This window comes from Armigeres subalbatus, chromosome 3 (genome assembly GCF_024139115.2).
Source record: "Armigeres subalbatus isolate Guangzhou_Male chromosome 3, GZ_Asu_2, whole genome shotgun sequence".
NCBI classification, from domain to species: Eukaryota; Metazoa; Arthropoda; class Insecta; order Diptera; family Culicidae; genus Armigeres; species Armigeres subalbatus.
Genome location: NC_085141.1, coordinates 266,768,463 through 266,781,217, shown reverse-complemented (window position 1 = coordinate 266,781,217; position 12,755 = coordinate 266,768,463). Strand labels below are relative to the sequence as shown.

At 40.9% G+C, this 12,755-nt stretch overlaps 2 protein-coding genes across 12 annotated transcripts in view; one reads left to right on the top strand and one right to left on the bottom strand.

Annotated features, from left to right (window-relative positions):
* Positions 1 to 12,755, top strand: part of LOC134224115 (bromodomain-containing protein DDB_G0280777) — a 379,875-nt gene that overhangs the window by 346,012 nt on the left and 21,108 nt on the right. The gene's annotated exons all lie outside the window — the stretch shown is intronic.
* Positions 5,542 to 12,253, bottom strand: LOC134219598 (multifunctional protein r-like). Its single transcript, XM_062698388.1, is given in 5 exon segments — positions 5,542 to 5,973; positions 5,975 to 6,838; positions 7,146 to 7,276; positions 7,279 to 7,728; positions 11,467 to 12,253. Coding segments are annotated over 5 exon segments (2,664 nt in total).

The following is a 12,755-nucleotide window of genomic DNA, read 5'->3' as shown; positions in this document are numbered from 1 at the left end:
GCAGTATTTTGGAATAAAATCGTTTTCTTGTAATATTGTTGGTTTTTCTTAAAAATTGTTGGAATATCATATAATGACTGATATGCTAGATTATTGATGAACACTTCGAAATTACACTATTTCGGATGAAATCACCATTAAATTAAGAGTTTAGCTAGACCATGTAGGGGGCGCATATTGACCGCATCTCCCGTACATGGTCTAGAACTATCGATTTTTTTTTAATGTTAGAGACTTTAAAAACTTGATCCTAACCAGTCAAAGAATTGACTGAGACAATAAAACTAGAAGCGTCAATTAAAAGCATTTTTTGAAACTTGATTGTACATTTTTATTTGAAATTTTTAATATTATATCGGGAAAAATGCGGGAATTTTTAAATGGAAGTTAAGTGGTCACCCTTGGACGAACTTTTCATAATCCAATTTTGTTTCACCTCGCGTTTTCAAGGGCACCACTATCAATACCGAGCAACGAGCAGCTGTCATTTTTTTATTCTACGCTTGCTGCGACCAAAATAAGAAGCCAAAATAAAAAGATGACAGTTATTCGTTGCTTGTTTATCGAGTTTGGTGCCTCTGAAAACACAAGGTATAATTTATTTGGATTCTAGACAGTTTCACCTTAAACCCAGGGATTGAATCCAAAAGAGCATGAGCATGAGCATGATTGAGCACCCACGGTTGCTACTCCTTTATTGTCAGGTCAATTGATCAGAGAACCAACAGATGAAGTTTGTGACTAACATCATCTTCAATGTGTGACCCAAAAATAAGCAATACCAGCGCCGGTCGTGTCCGAATGCAGGTCAATTAAGGAATAGGTAGGAAATTGTTGACGTGATACTCGCTTTGATAGAAGCCGACGAGTCATCTGCACTTCCACGAGAAATCACTGGGATGTTGGATATATGGGGTAGGAAGTGTGGCAGGATTCGATTTGGTAAACGATCTGCCGTGTATAGCGTGGAGTTTGATTTAAAACAAAAGCAATCGAACGAACGCTAATTATTTTATTTATCGACCACACTACACAACTAGATGCGGACTAAATTTCCACTTTCTGATTAATTTACTCACCCGCACAATGCAGAACAAATTTTCGGTAACCGGCCGATCGTTTTGCTTTCCGCACAAAGCTTGGGCCGCGCAAACTATCTGCTTACTGAGCAGAAACACGACAAAACAACCCCAGGTATTGAATCTAAAAGAGAATGAAAACGATATGTAGCATACCGCCATCGGTGGTGACAATGGGTCTGGGGGGTGAGAATGGGTCATCGCTCTCACCGGCAGCCTGGAGGTCGGGTATCAAAATCGTTCAAAAAGGTCTCTTATATTTTAGTCTTCTTGCCCACAGATACATTTAATCTATTCTACAAGCATTCTAAGTAGTTGAAACAGTGACCCATTATCACCCCCATTTGACCCATTGTCACCCTCGACGACGGTACCTTGGGAGACTTTTTTCGCTAGCTGTCATGATAAAGATCGGATTCGGGATGCAATACCTCATGATAAATTTCTTTTAAAACTCCAAATGCGTGGGAAGCACTAATACTGATAATACATTTCAACTTGTTCTACACAACTGTATGGTCCCCAACACAAAATAATCGAGAACAAAGCGAGAATCGTCACTTCTCTCTACGATTCTGTACTTGTATTATTGTTTGATTTGTATTAGTTTGATAATTTGTTATCATGGCTTGTTATGATTCGGAACAGTTTTTGCCTTTCATTTATCGTTGTTCGTTATCTATTGAAAGCGATTTCCGCAAACCCTGCTCCCCTATGACTACACCACCTCAAATTACTCCCAATAATCCTGAAGCTATTGAAATACAGTGTAATGAAGAAGCATATTAATCCAATTCATTTGTTTCTATTTGTGTACTTTAGTACTTTATCTACATTATTAGATTCTGCTTAAACTAGGCCTAGTTATCTACTCAACAAACAATTCAATGATATTCAAACAATTCAAGCTGACTAAACTGGGCTGAAGCCCTCATGCAAACTTCAAATCAAATGCGACAGTTTATGCAACAATCGATTGAGCTGAAAATTTCAGAGATTGATTTTCTCACCCAAAGGCACAATCCTGGAGAGTGACCCGTAGAATTCGACAACTTTTCGTATCCTGCGCCAGTCTAGTGTGTTCACACAATCACATACACACGGACAACTCGACGAGCTGAGTCGATCGGTAGCATCATGGGCCTCCGAGTCTTCTATAAAAAGTTCGATTGTGGAGTGAAATGATAGCCTTTCGGAAAAACTTTGTTGTATGAGTCAGGCTAAAACATTATGACACTTTAGGCTTCTTATCAAAAGCTCGTTTTCATTACGTCCATTATTTTCATGCTTCGTATCTGACTTCTTAAAATGTAACTATCCGGAACCATCAACCAAAAACAGTGATTGCCTACGTATTTCCTAATTTCCCAACAGGCAGAGTCTGGTGGGTAGTCATACTCAGTTTCGAAAGAAAGCCACTTTGCAATGCTAAATACGTTTTCCATCTGAGTGAGTAACCTCTTGAGAAAAACGTGATTGGCATTCAAGCGGTCACCTTCGTGAAATGGTTTCATTCTTATGAATAGTATTTTTAATTCAACCTTAAGGGTGCTTAAGGTATGCGTCAAAAGTACAATGAGTGCTACCTTTATCACATTTACTCGATCTTTGTAGTTAATGCGATGCCTTAAAAAGATAAAGTAAATAAATAGAGAAAAACAAACTGTGGTGATGGAGAAGAAGACAGCGAATTAACTAATCAAAAAGTAATTGCGTAACTTTACCAAATAAAGTAGAATGCTGTTTTTCAGATTTTATTTCCGATGTCATATTCTGCAAACACGTAGCACGATGTTCATGCTCTGATTGCAACAGCTGCTGAAGAACAAACAAATGTGACAAGTATGTGAAGTGAAAAGTAGCTTGACCATACATTTCACTTGGATGTGTTATCACTGCTGTTTGGTCCCACAAATTTCAAGTGCAGGAGTGTGATTCATTTTACCATTATAGCCATTTTAGCATTAATTTCATTGATTCACTATCAAAAAAATCACAAAATTAAAAACTCAATCCAATTGCTTGTATTTCACAAATATCTTAATATAGAAGCTATGCGAAAAGAATTGAAACAGGAAGCCTACACTGCCGTAATCTGAAAAAGTGACGTATACGCCATTTTCCAAAAATGGTGTTAACGAGTACTACTCATCGAGCTCTTTAACAGAAAAATGGAAAACATGCATGTTGTAAAATGGCTGTTACGTCACTTTTCCAGATTACGGCAGTACACAAATTATATAAAACTCTTGAAAATCAATACTAATATCTTGTAATCTTTAACACAATTGTGCGTCAGATCGAAGCCAACCATTTGGAATGGAATGATAAATCTCAACTTCACATTTGCATACATCCACTGAATATGCATAGGTGGATTTGGAAAGCAAACAAACAACAATGACCATATAACTCTGGTTGGATTTCCGTCCACACGTTGGCGCGATGACAGATATGGAAATTTCAATAAACAGTTTCCTATGACAGACAGAAAAGCTTGCGCAAAACGAATGCCGGGTTTCCGAGCCGGAGTAAATAGCATCAGAATTTTTGGACCAGGTGGTCAGAACCTAAATTAGATGATGAACTGCCTTGCAGAACGTCATATGCGGTAACATAAGCATTTTGTTGATTAGATTAGATTGACTTGTTCACATAAAACCTATCTCTATAGGTACTCATAAATATGAAGATAGCACTTAATGCACTGAAACAATTAGAACACCAGAATAATAACTTAATGGACGAATCCAGGTAAAAATAAGAAAAAGATGATTTTAAAATGCTCATAATAAATTCTAGACAAATTGTAATTTGGGGATATTCGTTTTGGAAATTCTTCAGAAATGCTTTAAAACTTCTTTTGAATTATTTTTTAGAAATTTTGGTGGATTATTCTTTCAAAACTTATTTTATGTTCAAGCCCAAAAAGCTGCAAAGAATATTCTAAAAAAAAAATCAAAGAATTCTCCATGGAAAATAAGAAGAATTAAGGAATTCAGAAAGAAAACCGAGCAAATCAAGAGAATTCTTCGTGAAAGTTCTGAAGGGTTTGCCGACGTAGAAGTCCTGAATGAATTATTAGTGACTTTAAAAGGGGTTTCTAAATTATTGGATTAGACGACAGAGATGTTGACATTTTGTTCAAAACGTGAGAAACACTATAAATCATATTTAAAATAAGCACATTCACGCATGCGGTGGAAGGTCATTCGGCATATGGCCGTTTGGCATAATAGTTTTGTAATCACTTCATGAAATTTTCATTATATCTGCCTTTTCCAGATCTTTTAAGGGGAAGGGTCGTTTGGCCGAAACTCATTCAGCCGAAAGCCATTTGGCCGAATGCCACTAGGCAGAACAAACCATTAGGCCGAAACCCATCTAGCTGAAAGTCATTTACTGACTGGGGTTTAATCACCGTGGACACTTATTTGTTGTTTGTTTATTTGTTGTTTTAATTTAATTTTAATTTTAATTTCGGTGACCATTACAACTAGGGTTTTTAGTACCGACCCTTTTTGGCGAGTCTCGGTACTACGGTACTGAACCCCTCAGTAACAGGAGTACCGGGAAAATACCGGTACTGGAAGATTTTTTTCGAAAATCATTTAAATCAATAAAAAGTCAGTTAACTATTGGTAACTATTCAAACTTTATTCATTGCTTTGTATGTATTCAACACTTGTCTTGGGGCTTGTCCTTATCCTTGAAATGGGCTTTCAGAACGCACAGCATATTCAATGTTTCGTCAGACGTACGGGATCGCATTTTAGTAGCGAAGCTTCCAGAAACAGAGAACGCTCTTTCTGAGTCTACAGAAGTAGGCCGAACTGTTGCTAGTGAATCATGAAGCATTGACAAGTATTTTTCCTTTCAGCTTTTTCTGAGTCGTTGTCTTGTCTTACATTTTTTACGAATCCTGGTGCAGTAATCGAACTTACAGGAACACTCTTGCCTCAAGCGGGGACGATTTGGAAAAATACTGATGAAGTGTGACGATTTTTTTGGGATGTGACGATGTCGTTGCGGTTTGATTGTCTTGAGGTACGTCATCGGACGCCTAACGTTTGTCCAAATTGATTGTCGCTGTCGAAACATCTTTTGCTGGCAAGGATAGGGCACTAAATGTCAACGAAGGAAAAATCAGTACGTTTTGACAGATAGGTACCCAACATGTTTGGGGATGATAACAAAGGGAACCGCAGTGACAATCGTCCTCTATAGCTTAATACCTCTATTGTCAAGTGTTTGGAATTTTAGTAAAAAAAAATAATATCTTTCTTACTAGCTGCTGCATTCAAATAATGTGGTTTTATCCACCGGAAGTTGTAACCAAACTTTTTTCTTAGTACCGAAAATACCGGTACTTTCATTAAGCCAGTACCGGTATTTCGGTACCGAAAATTGGTCGGTACTCCCGGGAATTCCGGTACCGGTACTCCCGGTACTAAAACCCTAATTACAACACCCTCATTCCGGCAAATGGCGTCCAGCGAGCCTTCGACTGCGAAGGACAATCCGGAATGACCCACTCTTCATCGAAGTCAACTTCCACATACGTGTTGGGTTGCTCCGGAAGACTAAACATTTTGCGAGGATTTTTGTAGAATTTAGCGATCAGGTCTTCCACAGATAGACGTCCTTCGTTGACGCCATTCAGTAGCAGAGGAAGAATAGTTTCTACCCCAGGGAATCCGGAAGGTGGGTTGTCCGACTCTTTCTCTTCCCTTGATTGCGGCGCGTGATCAGTAGCGAACACATCGATGACATCCATATTGTCCCAAAGAACCTGTTGATGTTCTGGACTACGCAAGATCGGCCGAACTTCCGCCTTTCCACGGCCAATTCGGTCTAAATCATTGGTGGAGAGGAACAAATGATTGGGGCAAAAATTCGCAAGTGACCATGATGCCTCGCTCTTTTGCTGCTTTAATAATCATAATTTCTTCCTTTTGGGCCATGTGGCAAATGTGGATTGGGCGATCAACTAGTGATGCCAGCAGAATTATGGCAGCCGTAGATTGGCTTTCAGCATGAACGCACGGTGGGGCTCGCTTAGGCCAGTTCGATAGATGCTTCTGCCATACGAGCATGTCGTTCAGCTTCAAGGTGGTAAATGTCTGATTCACATACATTTTTAGAGCGGCAGCTTGCGGTGCGAGTTCACTGATGCTGGAGAAGTTGATGGACGAACCCCCGACAAATAATGCATAGTCACATCGGGCTTTCTTCTGAGCAAGATCTTATTGGTACAATTGGAATGATTGTCTGTCCACGATCGGTGGATTCGTATTGGGCATAGCGCAATCTAACGTGACACCTCCAGCCAACGCCGCTGCAGTTCCTGAACTGAAATCCTCCTTATAACTCGCCCCCGGCTTTCGCAAGTGCACGTGAACATCGATGAAGCCGGGCATCTTGGCCATGGTTCTCGAAGACATGCAATCCGAATGCGTTTTCATCGGTGGAGCACGCCCTATTCGGTGCATTGCCTCCAGCAGTAGCTTAGTACATTTGACGTCTGTAACCAAAGGAATGGAGTAATCAACTGCCAACTGGCGAGTGCGATAGCCATGGGTCATGAATGAACTAACACGGCGGGCTCCGTTACCCCTCATCGGTAGATTGATAACCATGTCGAACTGCTTGTTGGCCAGAAATTCGGCCAGATGTCTCAGCTCTCCGACGCTACCGTTGTCTTCGCCGGTTACGGCTGCGTCGAACGTCCATTGAACGCATTCCACATCAACGCCATTCTTCTTCTTCTTCTTATTGGCATTACATCCCCACACTGGGACAGAGCCGCCTCGCAGCTTAGTGTTCATTAAGCACTTCCGCAGTTATTAACTGCGAGGTTTCTAAGCCAAGTTACCATTTTTGCATTTGTATATCATGAGGCTAACACGATGATACTTTTATGCCCAGGGAAGTCGAGACAATTTCCAATCCGAAAACTGCCTAGACCGGCACCGGGAATCGAACCCAGCCACGCTCAGCATGGTCTTGCTTTGTAGCCGCGCGTCTTACCGCACGGCTAAGGATGGCCCCTCCGGAGATTTCTACGCCATGTTCGGTGTAGAAATCTCCGGTTCCCATCGAAGCGTATAGCTTGTATCCCATCTTGTGCAGGATACGGATGCAAGGCAAAAGTTCCATTTTGTGCTTGAAACTTCCAATGCTAAGCAAAATGGCTCTGGTATCTGGAATCCGGTTGACATCATTGCTTTGAGGTACGCCTCGTATCGATTATGTCCGAAGCAAGCCACCTCGCCGGTCGATGCCATTTCCACCCCCAACATCACATCTGCTCCGGCCAAACGGAAGAAACTGAACTGTGGAACTTTGACGCCCACCATTCCACACCCATGCAGCACATCCACAGGTTCCACACTCATCTCGACGATTACCCTCGTGGCCATCGCTACAAAATCGTGGTTCAGCGTTTTGGACACGAATGGAAAGGATCGCGATACTCTCACGTTACACTCGATCACCTTGAGTTCGTTATTCTTCGCAATATGCTGCATGTTGAATGGCCCCGTTACGACCAATAGAGCAGCAATATCCCCTGCGATTTGTTTGACACGTTCCAATGTTTCGTGGTTGATGTCCTGTGGTGGAGTTACCAACGTATTGGCACCGAAAAAAGCCAATTAAAAAGTCAAGGTCGAAAGGTCGAAAGGATCGAAAGCCGAAAAGGTCATTAGGCCGGAAGGGTCATTAGGCCGAAAGGGTCATTTGGCCGAAAGGGTCATTTGGCCGAAAGTGTCATTTGACCGAAAGGATCGTTTGGCCGAAAGGGTCGTTTGGCCGAAAGGGTCATTTGGCCGAAAGGGTCATTAGGCCGAAAGGGTCATTAGGCCGAAAGGGTTAATTAGCCGATAGGATAATTGTTCCGAACGGGAATTAGGTAGAAAGGCCGAATAGGACAGTTGGCCGATTAGGTCATTTGAAAAGTGAGAAATTAGGAATGAGAAGAGAGACGTTTCCTTTTTCACTCTTCATTTTTCTCTTCTCACTGTAAAAAGTGGGAAGCGCGAAATGCGTAGTGGAACGTCTCACTACCCACTTCGCACTACTCACTTTTCACAGTGAGAAGTGAGAAATGAGAAGTGAGTAATGAGCCGTGTCACTTCTCACTCCCCATTTCTCACTGTAAAAAATGAGTAGTGGAAAGTCGGTAGTAAGACGTCTCATTTCTCATTTCTCACTTCTCGCTGTCAAAAGTTCTCTTTTTTTGCAATGATAAGTGAGAAATGAGGAGTGAGAAGTGAAATGTCCGCCAAATGGCCCTTTCGGCCAAACGACTTTTTCGGCCAAATGTCCCTTTCGCCCAAATGACCGAGTTCAGTGTGTGATTTCTCTTGTTTCGGACAGCAAAACGATCGCGCGATCGGCCGAAATATTGTGTTCTGCATTGCGCGGCCTGCCGGTAATATAAATCATTTCAGTGCGTGATTTCTCGTGTTCCAGATTCTCCAGTTATCAGAGCGATCGGCCGGCCGTCGAAATTAGGTTTTGCTTTGTGCGGAAAGCAAAACGATCGGCTGGTCACCGAAATTTTGTTCTGCTTTGTGCGAGTGAATAGCAGAACTATCACGCGATCGGCCGAAATATTGTGTTCTGCATTGCGCGGCTGGTAATAAGAGTAGCCATCGAACAAGTAAGTGCAGTACGTGTTTTAGTCATCGGGAAAGAAATGAAATATCTATTTTGTTCGGTGGCTCATGCGCATGTCGCGCGCGGTCGAAAAAAGCGCGTTCTTCAAAAGTTTGCTGTAGCCATCGAGCAAGTGAGTACAGGATGCTGCGCTTCCGTGCGGTCGTCCAAAACGCGAATCTCCTCAGTTTTCATATGCCACCGGGCGTGCATGTTTTAACTTTTAACTCGTATTAGTGTTATTTCCCATCCCATAGATCGCATCACTTACCAAAGTGAATCCAGATAAATAACTAAAACGATATCCCATCCCAAGATAATCGTGGAGATGCAGAGGTATAGGGTAACCAACTTGATTTGAACCCCTACACATTTTGGACCCTCCGGGCGACATTTTTCTGATTTCTGAACTAAAAACAATGCCGCTGCTAATTCCCCCATTGGCTTTAGGAAATTAACATTGTTCAGCATCTATTTCACTGGTTTCCCGTGCGAAAAAGCGATATTTAGTTGAAATTTCGAGAAAATTAGTTTGTTCAAGAAGGCGAGCTACATCACTGAAAATCTCAGAACGTACACAATAAGTTTTTGTCGAAATTGGGAATTTAAAACGCAGGAATCTTCTCATTGATGCATGCCAATCGAAAGATAAGACTTGGCTTCGACTCAATTGACCAGGGTAAATTAGAAATTCGACTTTGAAGAGATTAAATTGGGGGTGTCCAAAATGTGTACATTTGGGGGTCCAAAATATGTTGCACTGTCCAAAACGAAGAATATTTTCATTTCAGAAAATGGCAAATTTCACTGATTTATCAATAACCGAAGCTCATTTCGAATTTCTATTTCATAAATAAGACTTTCATCTTTGAAATGGTGTCATTCCCGCCCATATCGAACCTGTATTTCAATAGATATAAGCATATATTGGGATGCACTTCCTCTAGGGGTCCAAAATAGGACAGTTACCTTACTCGGTCTCTAGTAGCAACGAGAGTCGGACTAACAATCCTTCCATTCCTATATGACCGTAAGGACGTGCCCGGCGCCGTTATTGACATTAAATATTTGAGCTCCCGAAACGTGTACATTGAGAGAGGCTACATGGGTAGCTAATCCCAAGCCCCATTCATTGTGTTCTCTGTACAATTTCGCAAGTTCAGCCAATCACGGAGTAGCAACTACGAATTGTGCGTTCATAATGCTCATGCTCTAATGACCCTTTCGCCCAAATGACCCTTTAGGCCAAACGACCCTTTCGGCCAAACTACCCTTTCGGCCAAATGACCCTTTCGGCCAAATGACTCTTTGGGCCAAACGACGCTTTCGGTCTAATGGTCTGTTCGGCCAAGTGGTATATTCGGCAAAACAACTTTCGGCCTAGTAGTACTCGGTCAAATGGCTTTCGGCCGAATGGGTTTCGGCCAAAGGATCCTTCCCCCTTCAGGAGATATAATCAGCAGACTTTATCGTCCATAAGTCAAAAAAGTATACACTCCTGCTTCAAAGGATGCATTTTACCGGCATATGGCATAGGAAGATACGATTCTTGTTTTTCAATAAATGCATTTTCCCGACATAACACAAGGGAGTATATGTATGGTTCCTATTCGTAACGTATGCATTTATTAAGTACAAGGGAAAGGAAGATATACTTCCTTCTTTCAAAGAATGCATTTGCTCGGTAAAAGGTAAGAGAGGAAATAATTCCTTCTGTCAATTCAGGAATTTGCTCGGTTTTAGGCAAAATATTATATTATGATCCCTTCTTTCGAAGAATGCATTTTCCCGAAAGAAGGCAATAGAAAATATGGTTCCTTCTACCGAAGGACAAGACAAAAGACAGACAAAATACGATCTGATTCCTTATTCCAATTCAGGCATTTGCTCTGTTTAGGGCAAGGGAGTATATTATCCCTTCTTTTAAAGAATACATTTATCTGGCAGAAGGCATAAAACGACATAGTTCCTTCTTTCAATTCAACTTTGGATCGATTAGAGGTAAGGGAAGATATGCCCAGTCAACACAAAGTCGTATATGATGCCACATAAGATGCTAAAGTGGAGGCCATATACGTACAAGTTGTATGGAGAAGTACGTATATCGCCTCCACTTTAGCATCTTATATAACATCATATGCGATCTTGTGTTGACTGGGTGCTCCCTTCTTTCGAAGAATTCATCGTCCCAGCAGATGGCAAGAGAAAATATTGTTCCTCTTTCAAAGAATGCATTGTTGAAGTTTCCCTTCGTTGTGATAAAAACACACGGAATAGGTTTGAGAACTGATAACTATATTGAATTTCATCGTCCGTATTGGCTAATATTTTACATGTTATGGTTGTGAAACATAAAATATTATTTATTAAACAAGTTGTTTTTCAGCTGAACTGGCTGCACTGCCCGTGCAGCCATTTGGATAATTCGAAATTGAAACTCTACAAATGTCATATAAAATACATCCTACCACAGTTGACTATTACATGTATATTAAGGGAACGGGTGAAAAGAGAATTGTTTACAAAACAATCGTGATGGCCTCACGAGAGTTGTTATTGTTTATCAAGTGTTCTACTCGAGTGAATCGATTGGTATTTCAACACTTCCCCTCAATTCGAACGTTCAGCCGTTCAAATAAATATCTGTGTTGTGTCCTGGGTAGTCCTTTAGTGAAGGCATCTGCAGGTTGTTCTTCAGAAGAAAGGAACTTCAGTTTTAACTGACCTTTCTTGATCAAATCGCGGATGAACATGTACTTGACGTCCAAGTGTTTCATCCTTTGGTGACTCCTGGGTTGCTCCGCATACTTTATACAAGGGATGTTATCTTCCATGATAATTAATGGAATGTTGGCCACATCCAATTCTTCCAAAAGGTGTGTTAACCACAAACCTTCCTTAACAGCATATGATAATGCTATTAACTCTGCCTCAGAAGAGGACAAACTGACTGTTTGTTGTTTCTTCGTCGCCCATGCGACAAGATTTCCATAAACCTGGAAAGCATATCCAGATACAGATTTGCGATTATCCTCATCATTTGCGAAATCTGCATCTGCATATCCTATCAACACACTTTGAACCTTATGTTGTTGATACACTATGCATGTGTCCATTGTTCCACGCAAATACCGTAGTATTCGTTTTAGTCCGGTCCAGTGGATTTGTAATTTCATCTCATTAGCCATGGATAAAATTGTTCGAACACTCTCCATCTTTGCGACTGGAGAAAATGTTTCGCCATAATCGAACCCGGGACGTTGCGAACAGCCTTTGGCCACTAGCCGTGCCTTATATCGCCCGTCCTCCTTAATATTAAAAATCCATTTCGACTGAATTGGCTTCTTGGTGATGTTTTTCTCTGCCATTCTCCAAGTTTGATTAACTTCCAAAGATTGCATTTCACTGTCGATTGCAGCTTTCCACTGTTCCCAATCGTCTCGCTTTTTCAATTCTTCAATGTTTTGAGGAATCGGATCAACCTCCGAAAGCGATGATGCAATTTTGGCCATTTTATAATCAGTGTACCTAACCGGTAATTTTCTTTCTCGATTACTTCTTCGTACTCCTTGCGTATCAGATTCATCTTCTGAATACTGATCTTCGAAAGTACTTTCATAATCACTTTCTAGTGATATTTCTGTTAGTGTATTTTCATCACTAACCTCGTCTGTCTAGAGATGTTTTCTTCTCTTTCTCTATTTGCTTCAGGCTGTTGAATTTCTTCTGCATGTGAAATAGGAATATACTCGATTGTGATATTTTCTTCAGGGGAACTTTCATCTTTCTCATCTCCAAGATTGTCTGAATGATTTTTAAATAGTTTCTCTTCATCAAATATTACACTTCGTGATGATTCAATTATTCGAGATTTATTATTCCACAGCCTGTATCCATTATTTGCGTAACCCACAAAAGTAAGACATTTAGTCTTGGAATCTAATTTCAGCCGTTTTTCCTTAGGAATTTGGGCATAAGCTGTGCTCCCAAATATTCTCACATTACTCACATCTG